Below are 19,559 nucleotides of genomic sequence, written 5' to 3' on the forward strand. Positions count from 1 at the left end.
GTGCTGGCTCCGCTGGCCTGTGCCCCCATGCACTCAGCCAGCACTCTGCGGGCCTCTGCTCTGCACACCAGCAGACACCAGACTGACACTGACTTGCACCTGACACACCTCTTACTGCAGGGTTTTTAACACATACAAACCTGTGGCCTTCAGCCACATGGAAAACCCGGATCGGAAATTTGTGAACTCCCATGCACACCTATGGACTTCATCCGTTTGCATGCACAACCTGGGGAGAACACACAGCGACCCCTACCTGTGACACAAGTCACTGCCTCACATTGCAATCACAGCTACACCTGCGACTGCCATGCACACCTATTGACTTCATCCGTCTGCATGCACAAACAGCGCCCCCTAGCTGTGACAGGGGTCACTGCCTCACATATCCTCCCCCCTGTTCATACCTGTGTGGTTGAACACTTGTTACCCCGTATGGGGGCGAGATAGGGCATCCGTATGACCCTGTGACATTTCCGCCCAAAACAACATTTTCAATTTCTCCTAACAATACCTCTAGGGGAGCCCATCGGACTGACCCTAATTTGGTGACCCCTATGGCAGGAATCTCAACATTTTCGGGTTCTACGCCCAACATTCTCTGCTGCAACTGCAGCGCCTCTTACTGCTGCTGCCAGAACTGCAGCTCCAGTGGCGCAGACTTCGTGGACCCGCCGATCCACAGCAAATCTTCATAACCCCACCGAGTTACCACCATAAGCCTTCAATCTTCTTGGCCCCACCGAGCCACAGCAAGCTGACTTGAATAATTTTTTGCCAGCAGTTTTTGTACAACGCTATGCAACATGCTTTGGATTATGCCTCAGTTCATACTGCTCGCATTCTCCACCATATGTAAGGCCGCAGTAGCATCATACGCAGTGAAGAGGCAGTGACCCACAAAGTGCCAACACAAAAGTCTCTTCAATGTGATTCCTCACAGCATTAAAGTCCAATTCACACAAATGCATATAACTTGAGTGTATATTATCAGTGTTCAGTTCACACCAGTTCATAGCAATACATATCGCATGGCTCTAGATTTACAGTCCCTAAACAGGCCAGACTTCCCTTGTACATTTTCCATGGGCGACCGCACGCCATATTACAGTCTCCAAACACACAGCCTCATATGTTGTAGACACTACACACGCCAGCCCTCATCTGACTAGTTCTCATGGGGTGTCCTGCATCACTGTATCACAGTCTCTTACAGTCTAGGATATCCACCGGATAGCAACCGGGCACCATATCCACTTGTTTGAAATTGTTACACATGCTAGTCCTCTTTCGTGCACAGGACATCCACCTCCAGCACAGGACTGTCCACATCTGAGACCGATACCATGGACGACTTGCATTGCTGTATATGCTGCGGGTGCCAGGCTATTCAGCTGGCCAGGGTGCTGACTCCACTGGCCTGTGCCTCCATGCACTCTGCCAGCGCTCTGCGGGCCTCTGCTCTGCACTCCAGCAGACACCAGACTGACAGTGACTTGCACCTGACACACCCATACCCCTTACTGCAGGGCTTTTAACACACACAAACCTGTGGCCTTCAGCCACATGGAAAACCCGGATCGGAAATCCGTGACTCCCATGCACACCTATGGACTTCATCCAACTGCATGCACAACCTGGGGAGGACACACAGCGACCCCTACCTGTGACACAAGTCACTGCCTCACATTGCAATCACAGCTACACCTGCGACTGCCATGCACACCTATGGCCTTCATCGGTCTGCATGCACATACAGCGCCCCCCAGCTGTGACAGGGGTCACTGCCTCACATCACACTGAGTGTTTTTTGCAGAAGAAATTGGCTATATGCACACAGAGTCTTTTTTTAGTTGAAACCAAGCAGAATCTCTCCAAATCTCAAAACGCCTATAAAATTGTTAGTTTCCGCTCAGCAAAAAGACTCAATGCAATTTGCTGTACATGTTTTTCACAGACTTGTATCGGTACATTTCATCCGTAATGCAGGAGAAAAACGGACACATCTCCATGAGTTTTGCAATACGGGACATCAAATGCAAAAAGTCATCCCGGAGCCTGGGCCTCAAAATGAGGAGACTCTTGTGTAGACTTTACGCTTTTTCCAGTATCGATTCTTCTTTCCGTTCACACCGCAAATAAAGCTGTTTAATATTCTAGATTTCCTCCCATTTGCTAGTCATTATTAGTATGTGTTTAATCAACAGTTATTTGGCTTAGCGAATGATGTTCCCGAGTGTCTGCTGAGTGCGGCGCTGACATCTGGTGGCCATCAAGGACTTAATGAACATTCCCGTTACGTCCATTAAAGTCTGCAGTACGCGGGCAGAATCGCAACCTGTGATGCCGACGACACTCGGAACGGGATGAGGATCGTGTGGTTCTGTGCAATTGTAAAACTAAGTCTCTGACATCAACCTGTTATGATGCAGCCGAGCAATATGCCATATTACTGCCCATTAAAGAGGTTTTACCAAGATTTACGTCTTCCCTTTTCCTTAGGAGATATCTTCCTGATTGTCGGAATTCCCACTGATCCGAAAAATGGGAGCACTGTCGGAGAGGAGGTCTAACTTGTGCGCTTATGCTCTTTTCCTCCTCTATTGGATTGCCAGAGAAAGTGGAGTAAAGACTAGAGCTGTTATTTTCAGCAGTCTTGTCCACCTCAGTTCCATTAAAGGGGTTTTCCATGAGTGTTTTTTTTTTTTACTATGAGCCTAAAAACAGAGGCAACTACCTGCCTCTTCTACCTGCCATCATTGACCTCTCCTGCTGGTGATTCAGCTGCTCCACATCAACAGATCTGCTCTTCCTCTTCTGAGCTGCTCTGTCGATAGGGTGCGATGTCATGCTGATTGACAGCTGCAGTTAAGCTGCAGGTAGTCGACTGTCAATCAGCATGACATCAGCGGTCACGCCCCGTTAACAGAACAGAGTGGAAGAGAAGCCGTTGCTCAGTCGATGTGACATCAGTGGAAGCTGCTGAATCACTGGCAGGAGCGGTCTGTGATTGTTCTGTCGACAAAGATCACCGTCGGGCACAACATGCAGCTAGTTAGCAATCCCTGCCTGTTAGGCCAGTAGTTAAAAAAATAATATAGCCCTGGGTTATTTTCTGGACTGGTGGGGGTCCCTGTAGTAGGGCCCCTTCTGATCAGTAAGTTATCCCCTATCCTATGAAGAAGTGATAACTTTCAATCTTAGTAAAGCCCCTTTACAACAGTGACATTTACCGTTTGATAGGTGCCTCAATCCACTTTAGGCTTCATTCAGACGTCCGTTTTTCATGTTCATTTTCTAGCTGTGAATTTCAAGGATAGAACAAGCACCCATTATAGTCCTTGGGGCCGGCATATTTCCCCGCACTTGATGGTCGATTTAATCAGCCATCATGTACCTCTAACAGCTGTGGGTGAATCCGAGATCCACCCACAGCTGTTATTAAGGCAAATGCCATTAATTAATCCCACTTATCAGTGTGTCGATCACGGGTACCCCGATGGGTTGTTATGACAACTGGGAGTGGGCTGAAGACCCCTGCGCCTGTCATTACAATCCTCCTGTATATGCGGGCCATGGCCGGCTTTCATAGGAGATTGTGATTTTCACTATTTATAGCAGCGTTGAAGCCCTGCGATGTATAATAGAAGCAATCCGATGATCGCAGCTTCAAGTCTCCTATGGGGACTGTTAAGTATTGTAAACAGTAAGAAAAAAAGTTTTAAAAACATAAAAAAAATGTAAAAAAGCACAAAAGTTCAAATCATTGCCTTATTAAAAATAAAACAATTAATAAAAAATAAAACATACACATATTTGGTATCGCCGTATTCAGAAATGTCCAATCTACCAAAATTTTAACCCCTTTCTGACGTCGGACGGGATAGTACGTCCGAGGTCAGATCCTCTGCTTTGATGCGGGCTCCGGCGGTGAGCCCGCATCAAAGCCGGGACATGTCAGCTGTTTTGAACAGCTGACATGTGCCCGTAATAGGCGCGAGCAGAATCGCGATCTGCCCGCACCTATTAACTAGTTAAATGCCGCTGTCAAACGCAGACAGCGGCATTTAACTACCGCTTCTGGCCGGGCGGCCGGAAATGACGTCATCGCCGACCCCCGTCACATGATTGGGGGTCGGCGATGCTTCAGAATTGTAACCATAGAGGTCCTTGAGACCTCTATGGTTACTGATGACCGGTGGCTGTGAGCGCCACCCTGTGGTCGGCGCTCACAGCACACCAGCATTTCTGCTACATAGCAGCGATCAGCAGATCGCTGCTATGTAGCAGAGGCGATCGTGCTGTGCCTGCTTCTAGCCTCCCATGGAGGCTATTGAAGCATGGCAAAAGTAAAAAAAAAAAGGTTAAAAAAAATGTGAAAAAAATATAAAAAAAATATAAAAGTTTAAATCACCCCCCTTTCGCCCCAATCAAAATAAATCAATAAAAAAACATCAAATCTACGCATATTTGGTATCGCCGCGCTCAGAATCGCCCGATCTATCAACTAAAAAAAGCATTAACCTGATCGCTAAACAGCGTAGCGAGAAAAAAATTCGAAACGCCAGAATTACGTTTTTTTGGTCGCCGCGACATTGCATTAAAATGCAATAACGGGCGATCAAAAAAACGTATCTGCACCAAAATGCTATCATTAAAACGTCATCTCGGCACGCAAAAAATAAGCCCTCAACCGACCCCAGATCATGAAAAATGGAGACGCTACGGGTATCGGAAAATGGTGCTATTTTTTTTTTTTTTTTAGCAAAGTGTGGAATTTTTTTTCACCACTTAGATAAAAAATAACCTAGTCATGTTTGGTGTCTATGAACTCGTAATGACCTGGAGAATCATAATGGCAGGTCAGTTTTAGCATTTAGTGAACCTATGGCAACGCTAAAATCCAAGAAAGAATAGTGGAAGAGGATAGTAAATGGAGTTTGGTTCCAGGTTTTGGAAGTCACCCGTGCACTCCACCCCGGGTGATAGTGCAGCCAATGGTCCAGGTGAGTAATTGAGAATCCAGGTGGAGAAACACACAAAGACAGCACAGCCCTGTAAGTACACCGCCTGAAAGATGGCGTTAGTTATACTTTTATGTTAAGGTTTACGTGTTAACCCCTTAATGACTGGCAGATAGCCTTCCATGCTACTTGTTCACAAGGTCGTTTCCTGGCGGTGCACGGAGAACCTGTAATAGATCTGTAACTTGTGTATCTATATAGTGACATCCGAGGTATTTCCATCCCAGACCATGAAGGCCTGTCCACTGGTTTATGATAATGGATAGTAAACTGCTAGTATAAGGTTAGAAACAGCGCCGCCCTTGTTCATGGGCAGCATCGGGTATTGCACCTCAGCCCCGTTCACAAGTAAATGTTAGCCACAATCTATGACCAAGAAAACTCTGGTTCAGGTGGGGGAGAAAACCCCTCTTACCCGATCTCATACAACTAGGGTGGGGGGCAGCTGTCCAGGCGCTGGATGATAAAATGGGGCAATTATGGGCATCTGAGATTTTCTTTTGTGCTCATTCGTTAAAGGAATTTTTTTTTTGTGATTGAAGTAAAACTTTTTGCAACTATTTTGAAGACAAAACTTGAAAAAAATGCAAAGTGTGAACACGACCAATCTCTCCGCTCAATGTGTTGCCGTATGTACGGGTCCGGCTAAAGGAAGAAGCAGTGGGGTTTTTTGTACAAATAGTGTGGAAAGAGTACGGCAGAATCCTAGTTATGAGTCCGGTCTATTCACAAGGAGATCGGTCTGTTGCATTTCCTCTGTGTGCCAGCCGAGCCGCGGTACCGCACCGAAATCTGTGTTCCTACTGTAAAAATGGTGCAGGTAGGACGCACTGACACACACACCGCTGGTCATTTTGTGTTGTGGATATTTTTTGCTGTCTTTATAAATTGGACGGAGATCGGACTGTAATGCACAGACTGGCCGGTGGCTCTCTCGACCTCAGTGTGACCGGTTCATGTATTTCTATGTGGCTGTCACACTTGGGCCAGAAAAGTCGCCGGCAGTCCGAGCATTGCGCTGTCATACTTGGGCCAAGAAAATCGCCGGCCAGTCGGAGCATTGTGCTGTCATACTTGGGCCATGAAAGTCGCCGGCCAGTCTGACATTGCGCTGTCACACTTGGGCCATGAAAGTCGCCGGCCAGTCTGACATTGCGCTGTCACACTTGGGCCATGAAAGTCGCCGTCCAGTCCGAGCATTGCGCTGTCACACTTGGGCTGTGAAAGTCGCCGGCCAGTCTGAGCATTGCGCTGTCACACTTGAGCCAGGAAAGTGGCTGGCCAGTCTGAGCATTGCACTGTCATACTTGGGCCATGAAAGTCGCCGGCCAGTCTGACATTGCGCTGTCACACTTGGGCCAAGAATGTCGCCGGCCAGTCCGAGCATTGCGCTGTCATACTTGGGCCATGAAGGTCACCAGCCAGTCTGAGCATTGCGCTGTCATACTTGGGCCAAGAAAGTCGCCGGCCAGTCTGAGCATTGCGCTGTTACAATTGGGCCAAGAAAGTCGCCGGCCAGTCTGAGCATTGCGCTGTCACAATTGGGCCAAGAAAGTCGCCGGCCAGTCTGAGCATTGCGCTGTCACAATTGGGCCAAGAAAGTCGCCGGCCAGTCTGAGCATTGCGCTGTCATACTTGGGCCATGAAAGTCGCCGGCCAGTCTGACATTGCGCTGTCATACTTGGGCCATGAAAGTCGCCGTCCAGTCCGAGCATTGCGCTGTCCCACTTGGGCTGTGAAAGTCGCCGGCCAGTCTGAGCATTGCGCTGTCACACTTGGGCCAGAAAAGTTGCCGGCTAGTCCGAGCATTGCGCTGTCACACTTGGGCCAGGAAAGTCGCCAGCCAGTCCGAGCATTGCGGTCCAATCTCCACCTGATTTACACGGCCATCTGATTGCGCCATTATCTGTAACATTAAGGCCTCAATTTTTATAGGTTGCAGCAGAATTCTAGTGTAAAAAATGTTGATAAAATTTAGCTTAATGTTGCAAATGTAATATTTTTCTGTCAGCTCTGACAAGCTTTTTATTGTGAAGAATTTGGCACATTTTACTCCAGCAAACCCTTCATCAGGACTGGGGTGCAAAATGCAAGTCTTGATCAATCGGAGTCTAAGGCTATGTACACATGGTGTACTTTTAGATGCAGGCGCTGTTGCTGAGTTTTCCCAAGTTGTTGTTATCCTACAGCGGCTTTGTTGTCATTCTTCCTTGCGGAAGCCGTCATAGGATGAAAATGTCACTTTTTAATTGCTTAAGGGCATGTGTACATGTTGACCATTTACAGCAGACATTTCTGCACTAGTGATGAGCGACCATGCTAGGATAAGGTGTTATCTGAGCATGCTCGAGTGCTAACCGAGTGTCTTCAGCATGCTCAAAAAATATGTTCGAGTCCCCGCGGCTGCATGTCTCGCGGGTGTTCAACAGCCACAACACATGCAGGGATTGTCTTGTTAGGGGCTATTGAACAGCCACGGGACATGCAGCCACAGGGGCTCTGATCATATTATTCGAGCACGCCGAAGACAATCGATTACCTGAGCATGCTCAGATAACACCTTATCCCAGCACGCTCACTCATCACTATTCTGCACCTAAAATGCATCTTTGGGTGCAGAAATCATTGCCAGGAACAACGCTGCGTAAAGCACATGCTTTTTTTCTCATTCATTTGGGTGAAAAACACTTAAAAAAAAAAAAAAACTCTATAAAAACTGAAATTCTGCAAATTTGAACCTGCAAGGAAAAAATAAAGCGGCGTGTACGTTAGGCTATGTTCACATGTTGCGGATTAGCCTTAAGAATTTCTGGTGCGGATTCTGCCTCTCCTGGCAGAAAACGCACCTTACTGATTTGTCGCGTTTTTTGTGCGGTCCCGCAGAGTTTTTTGTGCATTTTTGCAGCTTTTTTTTTGCGGATTTGCTGCGTTTTTTACCCCTGCGGATTTCTATAATGGAATGGGTACAAAAACGCTGCAAATTCGCAAAAAAGAAGTGACATGCTACTTCTTTTAACCCGCAGCGTTTCCGCAGCGGAATTTCCGCAACGTGTGCACAGCATTTTTTTTTTCTCATTGATTTACAATTGCAGATCTGCAGCGTTTCTGCACCGCAAAAAACGCTGCGGATCCACAGAGAATCTGCAATGTGTGCACATAGCCTTGGGGTTTCCGAACCGTGAAGTGGATAAAGGTAGTGACATAAGACGGAACATGTACGTGGAAATGTCATTATTACATTGTTGCGTATTGTGTTCATCTTACAGGGTGGAATCTTCCTTTAAAACCAAAAAAAAAGACAAAAAAAAAATGTGCATGTAACCAAAGACATTTATCTAGCAGTGCGTGTGCTTTGTAGATCAGATTTTATTATCCTATTGAACGATATTGCACGATACGCAAAAACAAAATAATTTTACTAAATATTGATTTTAAAAAATTACATAAAAGGTAAGACACAAGAATAGCAAGACTGACGGGAAACGCCAAAATAATGTACGGTACAGAAATATGATGATAATATTGCATAGAGAGAAAGGAGGGGTACTCTCGTGAATCATTAAATGATGCATACCTCATAAATATGTAATAAGGTATATGAGACTAAAGTATAAAAAAAGACATTGGCATAAAGTAACCTCACCAATCAAGAAGGGAAGAGCACCCGATGCGCGTTTCGCACCTAGCTTCATCAAGGGGTTCTTCTACATGTATGCGCTTATTGGCCCATTACTTTCTGCTCACCATACATATATACGTTTATAATTCCTATCCTATTGTTTTATGTATGCGGACTGTTGAATGAAGCCCTCTTGTGGTCCTAGTATGCCTTCTAGATCTCAGGTATAAAGCATGCCTTCTAAGTACACAATTATTTTTGTATTTCATGAAAAAAAAAAAAGGTTTTGGTACGTGTTACGGAACAACTCAGCACTCAGAATATGTTGTGCAGTTATATGCATGTATAATAGGTTCCATGTTAGATGCATCAGCCCACAGGCTGCGCCCCTGGGCAGAGGGGACAAGATATCCTTCTGTCCTCCCCCCACCTTTGTAATTCCCACAGTAAATATCGGCAGGCTCCGGCCACCTGCTGCTATTGTAATGTATGTCTGGCCTGCCGCTTTTCTATTGGCCCGCCCTCTGTATCTGTGTGATATATTCTGTGTCCTGTGAATAAAGTGTTGTCAGACTGGAAATACATGGAGAAGCAGTGAGATTTTATATGCTCCCAGGTAACCAAGGAATTCCAGCCAGCGTCCTTCATTCAGACTCCAGCCAAAGCAGAGTGGACCTCCTGAAACACGGGGTGGTACTGAAAGAGGTACCCCAGCTTGGTAGACCCGTTACAGTTTTAAACTAATGTCCATCTGTCATCAAATCACAACCCCCAGCGTGTCCTTGTCACAACCCCCAGCGTGTCCTTTGTCACACAGAATCAGTAATGGAAATCCACAAATCAGTCAGTCGGCATCCTCTGATACACAAACTGTATAATTTTATCAAGGAGCTGGGACCAGGGAACAAAGATGGCTGGACCCAGCCTGTGATATGTGGCTACCGTGGAAAAGTGTTTGAGCTGCAGCCAGAAGGCGGCAGGGTCTTTCTCTTCGGGGTCTGCATAGTTTGCGAATGTCTCGGCCCTTGCTGGGCTTGTTTCATGCCAAAGGGCAACTCCGATTTTCCAAGTAGAAATTGTTCCCATTTAGGAAGTTCTTGTTCCACAGATTCCCAATACTGACTCTGAAAAGAAAAATACATAAACAAGTTGACATCAGTTCTTACAATGTTGGCATTAAGAACAGAGTAAAGAGGTTGTGTGTTGCCAAGGACGCTGTGACTACACGTAACTGTCGGGATGCAGGCTTGATTTCTGCCAATTGTGCACAAGTCGCAGCAGGAATAGTAGGCGTAGCGTCATCGGTGGGTGCCGGACTACGCCATTATAGCATACCTCCAATGTTAGACCTCACTTTTCAACTCTCCTATATAGGAGCAAAAAAAGAGGTTTCTGGCATCGACAATGTGGCCAGACCGGTCAGTTGTGTCTCCCGTCATCAGATTTGTGTAGACAGCAAAACCCCTTTACTCGCTGTATTGAGGACAGCTGTTTGATCGGTGTAGGTCACAGTGTCGGGAACCTCACCGATAACCTGAACTTCTCCCATATACCCCCGATTATGTAACTGCAGCCTACGAGGAGTGGGATGGAGCACAAGATACAGATGTGCCCTGCTGCTCTATTCGAAGTCTGTGGCCCTGACACTGTCCCCGTCTCTGGAGACTGTTGGGGGCTCATGTCACATTTCCCCTGGACTAAAGGTTAAAACCTATCGAGTGTAGAAAGCAAAGGCTACGTGCACACATCCGGGAGGGCTCCTGCACAAGACAGATTTTCCCGGATGAGTATAATCAGTGGTTTTCACGGATAGCACTCTTACCTATGACATTCTATGGGGCTGTGCACCTATCCTATTTTTTTTCTTTTTTTTTTTCCTCGAAACAAGTAGCACTAGGAAAAAAAATCGTAGAGCTGTCCGATTTTGATCCAAGAGTCGGATCAAAATCAGCAATGCAGGTCTATAGGTCTGTGACAAAACATCACATTAGGCAGGTTCCCAGCAACGAGAATCGCCTTATCGTGGCTGCCGGGTACAAATGAATTAACCAATTTATATGCTAAGTATTGTCAATGTTTCCTATTTTCTAGTGCAATAATGCAGTTCATATTTCATATATTTTATTTTTTCATGCTATAGCGCTACAGAATACAGCTTTATTTGGTAATGACAAAACATCGACAGCGCTCAGATGACATCCGAGTGAAGAACGATTTTCTCGGACTGACAAAAAGGGAGAAGGTGCAGAAACAGTTTTATTTTTTCCACGTCAGAGAAAAACTGATGCCACTCTGATCAACATAATCACTGTATTTCTCGACTGGAGAGAAAACGATCGAGTGACCCTACACCCAGCGCTACCATCAGAGAGAAACTGATATATATTTTTTCCCTCTCCATCCACAGATGTAATCCTTACTGCTTCCTCCCTCCCTGAAGTCAGTAGACTTAAAGGGCTATTCCCATCTCTAAGATCCTATCCCAAAATGTAGTAGGTGTAATAATAACATTAGCAAATGCCTCCAATTACAAATGTAGTATAGTTCATCTGATTCGCTGTGTCGTATGCCCCATGTGCAGGGCACTGCAGTAGCTTGGGTATCCATGGTTACGATCACTAACAACTAACTCACTATATGAGTTGTGCAACCATGAATACCTAAGCTACTGCAATGCCTGCATATGGGGTAAGCGGTAAAGTGAATCAGAAGAACTATACTACATTTGTAATTGGAGGTATTTGCTAATACTATTATTATTACACCTACTACATATTGGGATGGGATCTTGGCGATGGGAAGACCCTTTTACATTTCTTTTAATTCTATCCATTGGATGTTATAAACGGAGGAAACTTGGATGGAGCTCTGAAGCACAAAGTTCGTCTTCAGTGTTTTACACGGATCCCCAGAGGCTTTAATGGCAGAGGCTAATCGGCGAAATCTGCTGAGGATAAGACGCGCCATGCTGGATCTCACAGACAGGAGACATGGAAAAATGAAACTATGGGTCTTCTGAGCAGCACTAGGACAGTGTGAATGTTGCCTTAAAAAAAACACAGACCTCGAGCTTCACGACAGATCGGTTAGGGGGGACTCGTGATCTTCTCCTTAGACTCTTCTCAGTTTCCCGAAAATCCTAAAAATGTAAGATAATCTGTGTTTTTAAAAAGGAAAAACAAATGTTTGAAAGAATAGCTCAACCTTTCTTTTACGTCCCTGCCCGGCCCTCACCCTGTTCCACCATTCACAGCCAACCAAAAGACTGTAGAGGAAGAGCACACCCCTGGCATGGGCACACACGTAAGTGCACCTTGCCACCTAATGTCTGACATCTATCCATGGTTCGATGAAGGAGGGGGAGATGGAAAACGAGAAAGTGGGAAGGTACACGGATGTTTGGCCACACAAAGTGCTTTGTTTGAACAGTCATTCTATGCTGACACTCGCTTTAAAGCCACGTTCAGTATTTGGTCAGTATTTTACATCAGTATTTGTAAGCCAAAACCAGGAGTGGAACAATCAGAGGAAAAGTATAATAGAAACACATGCACCACTTCTGTATTTATCACCCACTCCTGGTTTTGGCTTACAAATACTGATGTTAAATACTGACCGAATACTGATCGTGTGAACATGGCCTTAAAGGACTATTCTCATCTCTTAGACCACGTTCACATGATCAATATTTGGTCAGTATTTTCCATCAGTATTTGTAAACCTAAACCAGGAGTGACGACGTGTTTCTATTATTGTTCCTCTCCCGGTTTTGACTAAGGCCGGCTTCACACTTGCGAGTTTTACGGACGTAAGAGCGCAGAAACTACGTCCGTAAAACTCGCAAAAAATACAGCACAATTATTCTCTATGCCCCTGCTCCTATCTGCCGTATTTTACTGATCAGTATTATACGGCTTTCTACGGCCGTACAAAATCGCAGCATGCTGCGTTTGTCACCGTACTGCGCAAGAAATACGCCAATGAAAGTCTATGGAAGCGTGAAAAATACGGATTACACACGGACAAGCAGTGTGACTTGCGAGAAATACGCAGCGGTGTTAGCAAGAAAAGCCGGTAATTCAGTGCGGTGTACAGTAAAATCACACTGACAGCTTCCAGTCCAATAGATATAATAAATGTGTACACGTAGAATAGGTATATATATATATATAGTCAGTGAGACACATATATGTATATATATTAATATTTATTCCAGCGCTATACAGCTTGAAAGCCGGTAATTCAATTACCGGCTTTTTCTTTCTCCTTCCTAAAACCCGACATGATTTGAGACATGGTTTACATACAGTAAACCATGTCTTCTCTCCATTTTTTTTGCAGATTCCACACTACTAATGTCAGTAGAGTGTATCTGCAAAATTTGGCCGTTCTAGCTCTTAAAATAAAGGGTTAAATGGCGGAAAAAATTGGCGTGGGCTCCCGCGCAATTTTCTCCGCCAGAGTAGTAAAGCCAGTGACTGAGGGCAGATATTAATAGCCTGGAGAGGGTCCACGGTTATTGGCCCCCCCCTGGCTAAAAATATCTGCCCCCAGCCACCCCAGAAAAGGCACATCTGGAAGATTCGCCTATTCTGGCACTTGGCCACTCTCTTCCCATTCCCGTGTAGCGGTGGGATATGGGGTAATGAAGGGTTAATGCCACCTTGCTATTGTAAGGTGACATTAAGCCTAATTAATAATGGAGAGGCGTCAATTATGACACCTATCCATTATTAATCCAATTGAATGAAAGGGTTAAATAAAACACAAACACATTATTTAAAATTATTTTAATGAAATAAAAACAATGGTTGTTGGAGTATTTTATTCTACGCCCAATCCAATCACTGAAGACCCTCGTTCTGTGAAAGAAAAAACATAATAAACCAACAATATACTTACCCTCCGCAGATCTGTAACGTCCAACGATGTAAATCCTTCTGAAGGGGTTAAAACATTTTGCAGCAAGGAGCTTTGCTAATGCAGGCTGCTCCTCGCTGCAAAACCCCGGGGAATGAGTCTAAATATAGATCAATGAGCTATATTTAGCTTCATTTGCGGTGAGGCGCCCTCTGCTGGCTGTTCATACCGTAGATCGTGGGAAATTTCCTAGAAAGCTCCCAGGCTTTCTAGGCAAGTTCCCACGATCTATAAACAGCCAGCAGAGGGCGCCTCACCGCAAATGAAGCTAAATATAGCTCATTGATCTATATTTAGACTCATTCCCCGGGGTTTTGCAGCGAGGAGCAGCCTGCATTAGCAAAGCTCCTTGCTGCAAAATGTTTTAACCCCTTCAGAAGGATTTACATCGTTGGACGTTACAGATCTGCGGAGGGTAAGTATATTGTTGGTTTATTATGTTTTTTCTTTCACAGAACGAGGGTCTTCAGTGATTGGATTGGGCGTAGAATAAAATACTCCAACAACCATTGTTTTTATTTCATTAAAATAATTTTAAATAATGTGTTTGTGTTTTATTTAACCCTTTACTACAATTGGATTAATAATGGATAGGTGTCATAATTGACGCCTCTCCATTATTAATTAGGCTTAATGTCACCTTACAATAGCAAGGTGCATTAACCCTTCATTACCCCATATCCCACCGCTACACGGGAATGGGAAGAGAGTGGCCAAGTGCCAGAATAGGCGCATCTTCCAGATGTGCCTTTTCTGGGGTGGCTGGGGGCAGATATTTTTAGCCAGGGGGGGGCCAATAACCGTGGACCCTCTCCAGGCTATTAATATCTGCCCTCAGTCACTGGCTTTACTACTCTGGCGGAGAAAATTGCGCCGGAGCCCACGCCAATTTTTTCCGCCATTTAACCCTTTATTTTAAGAGCTAGAACGGCCAAATTTTGCACATACACACTACTGACATTAGTAGTGTGGAATCTGCAAAAAAATGGAGAGAAGACATGGTTTACTGTATGTAAACCATGTCTCAAATCATGTCGGGTTTTAGGAAGGAGAAAGAAAAAGCCGGTAATTGAATTACCGGCTTTCAAGCTGTATAGCGCTGGAAAAAATATTAATATATATACATCTATGTGTCTAATGACATATATATATATATATATATATATAGACAGTATATATATATATATTTTTTACTTTTTGGGACACATGGATCATTTCTATAGCGGTATGTTGGTTTTGCAAGCCTGCGAGAAAACCACGCAGTACGGATGCCATACGGATTACATACGGAGGATGCCATGCGCAAAAAACGCTGACACACCCTGCCTACGGAGGAGCTACGGACCACTATTTTCGGGACATTTCAGCGTATTACAGCCGTAATATACGGACCGTATTTTCATACGCTGAGTGTGAAGCCGGCCTTATAAATACTGATGTGAAATACTGACCAAATACTGATCATGTGAACGTGGCCTAAACCTGATGTTTCCTCCAACAATTCCGTGGCGGCTTTGACAACACGTACACGTAGAAGTGCTTGATTCCTGCGATGTGCGGCCTCCGACAGCTTGCTGTACGACTCCTGCTGTTCGTCACTGATCATCATATCCTCAAATCGTTTATTCTTTTCTGCAGTTCTGAACAAAAAATAGAAGGGGATTCATTAAAGGGTTTTTTTTCTCATTTTTAAAAACTTCCTAGAGTCTAAGGACGCTTATAAAACACACTAGCCATAATAACCCCTCCACAAGCGATGGTCTCTGACACACCAGAAGTGATGTCCTCACCAGTCAGCTGATCCTACAGCAATTGGGGGCCTCGGGGGTTCCAATCACTCGATGTAATGATGTGATCACTTCTGGTCTGGCAGACGTCATCGGACAAGCAGCGCTGGAGCACGGGGTTAAATACGGCATCGATGGAACCTGGTGTCAGTAGTTTTAGAAGGAACAACTGCACCATTAAATGCACTTGTTTCCATCACAGAACCGCAACATAATGAGCGAGCGTGCTGGGATAAGGTGTTATCTGAGCATGCTCGGGGGGTCAAAAGAGTGACATCGGTGTGCCTGAATAATGTGTTTGAGTCCCCACGGCTGCATGTCTAGCGGCTGTTCAACTGCCACAACACATGCAGGGATTGCTTAACAAATGGGCAGTTCCTGCATGTGTTGCCACGAGATCTGCAGCTGTGGAGCCTCGAACATGGTATTCGTGCACGCCGAAGTCAGTCTGTTGACCCCCAAGCATGCTCAGATAACGCCTTATCAGAGGACATTCACTCATCACTAGTAATGAGACATTTCGCAAGAAGATCAATTCTGACTCCTGATGAAAGGGTTAATTAAACATTTGCTTAATCCTTTTTTTTTTTCCCTTTCATCTATAATCATCTTCTCCAGCCCTGTAGATAGTATATACATTGAAAAAGTGATATCTATATATATAATTGTCTAAGGGTTTTTCTGTCTGTCTTTCTGTCTGTCTGTCTGTCCTGGAAATCCCGCGTCTCTGATTGGTCGAGGCCGCCAGGCCTCGACCAATCAGCAACGGGCACAGCGACGATGATGTCATAAAGGACGTAGACATCCCACGTTTCTGATTCAGCGACGGGCACAGTATCGATGTAGATGTCATAATGGTTGCCATGGCGACGATGATGTCATAAAGGTTGCCTCGACCAATCAGCGACGGGCACAGTCTGCCGTGAATTCTGGAATCATCATTGTCCATATACTACGGGGACATGCATATTCTAGAATACCCGATGCGTTAGAATCGGGCCACAATCTAGTCTATATATATATAATTTTTTTTTCTTATGTTTGGGATCCCCCGTTTCACTAAAGTGCTGACCGCTCTCCGATGCCACTCTATCCCTTGTCTAGGGGACTGAAGGAGAAAGCTGGAGCGCTTTTCTCGACTGTCTCAATCAGTCCCGTAGACGATAAATGGAGCATCGTCATTGGTGCGAGGCCGCTGCTCCACTACAACAGAGGAGGTGGCCGTTCCTTGAATTTGATGAACCGACGCGTGTTTCCGTCTCAGAAGTGCAATGTAATTACTAGCTGTAAGTGTCGGACAACCCCTTTTAGGATTGGTGGGTTCTGGACACGAGGGACCACCAATCCAAAGGGACAGATACCACTTTGACTTTTATTTTTTTCTTTCCCTGCTTTTGATCTCCTGCGCAGGGATCTTTCCGCTGGTTGTCTGGCACTGCGCACTTCCACGCCAGAGTTGATCTGTGCCGGTGACGGGTCTGCACGATCACTTTTCTGCCAGTTTGCCGTCTCTTGTCCTAACGAGAGACCCACTTTGTGCTCCGTCGCCTTTTCCAGGAGTCGTCATTAACCCTTTCAGCTCCATAGTATGAAGCCAGTGATGAGACTGATCGTCACCACTCCGCAGTCACGCTATTTATGTACATGATCTGCCATCCGAGGCGCGCCGTGTTCTCGCTTTACGTCACTTTGTGCCGGAGATGGCACCGTGTGGATGTGCTGCCGAGCCATGAACAGATCGGATGCAGTCAAAGCATATGGTAATAGTCACATGCTACCACCGGGGGGCGATGGTGTCAGGTGTGAGGCTACGTAACGAGACACTTACATGGCGGCATGGAGCGTCTGTAACTCGCCCTCTCTGGATGGGCACAAAGCCATTTTGTTTTCTTAAGTCACCTGGAAAAAAAAAAGAAGAAATCGGTCAATGGATCAGAGGAAGTTACATGTTTTCCTTAAAGGGGCTGTCAGGAGTACAGTACGGTCAAATCGACGGGGGTCCGCCAGTGATCGGATGTGCACAGTGTACAGCACCCAAACGCCACAGCTTTATATACCACGCGGCGTCCGTTTTTGGGTACTGCAGCTCAGCTCTTATTTACTTCCATAGGAGCTGTGCATGGCCAATGTGTCTGCGGATTACTCGCTCCACGGCCGCGGGATCTGCTCTAAGTTGAGGGCACATTTGCCCTTTTTTTTTTTTTTTTTTTTTTATAGCATTTGGAAGAACACCAGGGGGGAAAAAAATTTCCAATGTCACAAAATAGCATTAAAAAAAAAATTTAAAACATTTAAAGGAGAGAAAAAAATTTCCGATGTCAAAAAATAAAATAAAAAAAATAATTTAAAAATATATTTAAAACATTTAAAGGAGAAAAAAAAAATTCCGATGTAACAAAATAAAATCCAAAAATTTAAAAATCAATTTAAAACACTTAAAGGGGCTGTTCACTACGTGCAAAACAAAAAAAACAAACTTATAACTGGTCCAAGCATGATCCAAGAATCTAATTTAAAAAAAAAATATATATATATATATCATCATCTTGGACCGGCGACGCTCCTCGGTTCTGCAGTTTTGCGTCAGGCTCCTTCTCCAGTTTGGGACGGGGGTGGTAGGGGGTCATCGCATGATGCAAGTTGTTAAAGTAGCCCCCGTAACACACGTCCCATGCACCAGACGGTAAGTTGTGTCAGATTTATTAAAAGGCGCAGAGCGCACCTCTTCTGGCGCATTCGGCTCGATTATGGGCAGAATAAGCCACTCCCACTCAGTTAACTCCACCCACGCTTAAGGTTAACCCCGCCCACGCTTTATCCCAGCACCACAAAAACGTATTTTTGTACAAATACAGCGCGTGTCATAACGTTCCCCTAACAAACATGGTGCAAAATCAATAAATGTTCCCTCTTTATCCCACTTCCAGGATCACTGCTTGCTGTCAGTCACTGTAAGGGTTAATGCCCTGGATTTCAGCCTGTCGCAACGTAAAAGGGAACAAAGAATCTAAGATCTTGTCTGCAGACATTCACCTCTGGAAGAACCTGCTGTCAGTCAGCCATAGAAAAGCTAAGAAGACGTTCTGCAGCAGCTGCGACCACCAGTCCTCTTCTCCTTCTGCTGCTGCTGCCTCCTTAGCCTTCTTCACTTCCGTGTACACTCGCAACCACGGCAACCAGCCGGAAAAGGCGTGTGATTGGGCCAAACAGGTCATGTGGTTCTATCCGCCCCGCCCCTCTTTGATTTATTCATCCTTTTTACGTCCCGGCTGAAAAATACAAATGCTTGTGTTTTGGCGACCTCTAGTGTCAGTTCTGTGTAATTGCACTTTCTGTTGGATAATTAGGTTTTTTTAGTCTCCTTTTTATTAACAAAAAAAATGCTAATTATTTGTTTTAAAAGGGAGATGCAATTCCCTCCACTTTACCAACTATCAGTTGCTTTTTTTTCTTTTAAAGAAAACGTTTTATCTTTCATACTAAATAGTAACATCAGTTGCTTTTTTTAAGCCCTTTCCACCACAGCCACTTTTTTTTTTTTTTCGCTTTTATTTATTGCCTCCACTACTTCTAAGATTTCTAACAGTTTTTGTCATTTTTTTTTTAACTGTCCACATACTTATTAAAGGGCTTCATATTTGGGGGACAAGTTTTCATTTTGAATGACACCACTTTATTTTATTTTATTTATTTTTTTATGGTCTGAAAAAAAACAAGAAGAAAAAAATCCCAAGTGCGGAAAAAAAAAAATCTAACAGTTTTTTTATGATCAGTGTATTGTGCAAATTACCTTGTAGCATTCCTCCAGGTTGGTACAATAACAGTGATGCCAAAACTTACATAGATTACTATCATTATTATTTGTTGTTGTTATTTATTTTATTTTTTTTAGAGACTTAAAATCCAAACTTTATTAAAAAAAAAAAAAAAAATTGTCTCCTGATTTTTTTCCCTGATAATAAATATATTATTTTATTTTTTTAGGGCTTGTGAGATTTGTTTTTTTTTTTTTTTTGCATGCAAAGTTGTACTTTTTAATTATTATTTTGGGGCACATCCAACATTTTTGTTGCTTTTTATTGTATTTTTTTGGCAAAGGTGTGACAATGGACACATGCTAATATTGGCTTTTCCTTTATTCTGTTTTTCTTTTTACAGGTCCCTTTTATGGATCAATTATCTCTTGATAAATCAGACTTATTTTTACGC

General features: G+C 44.4%; 1 protein-coding gene across 1 annotated transcript; it reads right to left on the reverse strand.

Annotated features, from left to right (window-relative positions):
* Positions 1-8,372: 8,372 nt before the first annotated feature.
* Positions 8,373-18,521, reverse strand: CEP15 (centrosomal protein 15). Its single transcript, XM_069735920.1, has 5 exons — positions 18,384-18,521; positions 17,179-17,249; positions 15,092-15,203; positions 11,708-11,782; positions 8,373-9,767 (listed from the first exon to the last, which is right to left on the reverse strand). Exons 2-5 carry the CDS (start codon positions 17,229-17,231, stop codon positions 9,582-9,584), a joined length of 426 nt encoding a protein of 141 aa, XP_069592021.1. The 5' UTR covers positions 17,232-17,249; positions 18,384-18,521; the 3' UTR covers positions 8,373-9,581.
* Positions 18,522-19,559: the final 1,038 nt, after the last annotated feature.

Source organism: Ranitomeya imitator, chromosome 8 (assembly GCF_032444005.1).
Source record: "Ranitomeya imitator isolate aRanImi1 chromosome 8, aRanImi1.pri, whole genome shotgun sequence".
NCBI lineage: Eukaryota > Metazoa > Chordata > Amphibia > Anura > Dendrobatidae > Ranitomeya > Ranitomeya imitator.

What these genes read in the sequence shown, in the direction of transcription:
- CEP15 (XM_069735920.1), bottom strand. Translation starts at nt 17,231, where the DNA reads ATGGCTTTGTGCCCATCCAGAGAGGGCGAGTTACAGACGCTCCATGCC. An exon ending in CAGACGCTCCATGCCGCCAT is followed by an intron (nt 15,204 to 17,178) that starts GTAAGTGTCTCG and finishes TTTTTTGTTCAG; the next exon opens with AACTGCAGAAAAGAATAAAC. An exon ending in GGAATCAAGCACTTCTACGT is followed by an intron (nt 11,783 to 15,091) that starts GTACGTGTTGTC and finishes TTACATTTTTAG; the next exon opens with GATTTTCGGGAAACTGAGAA.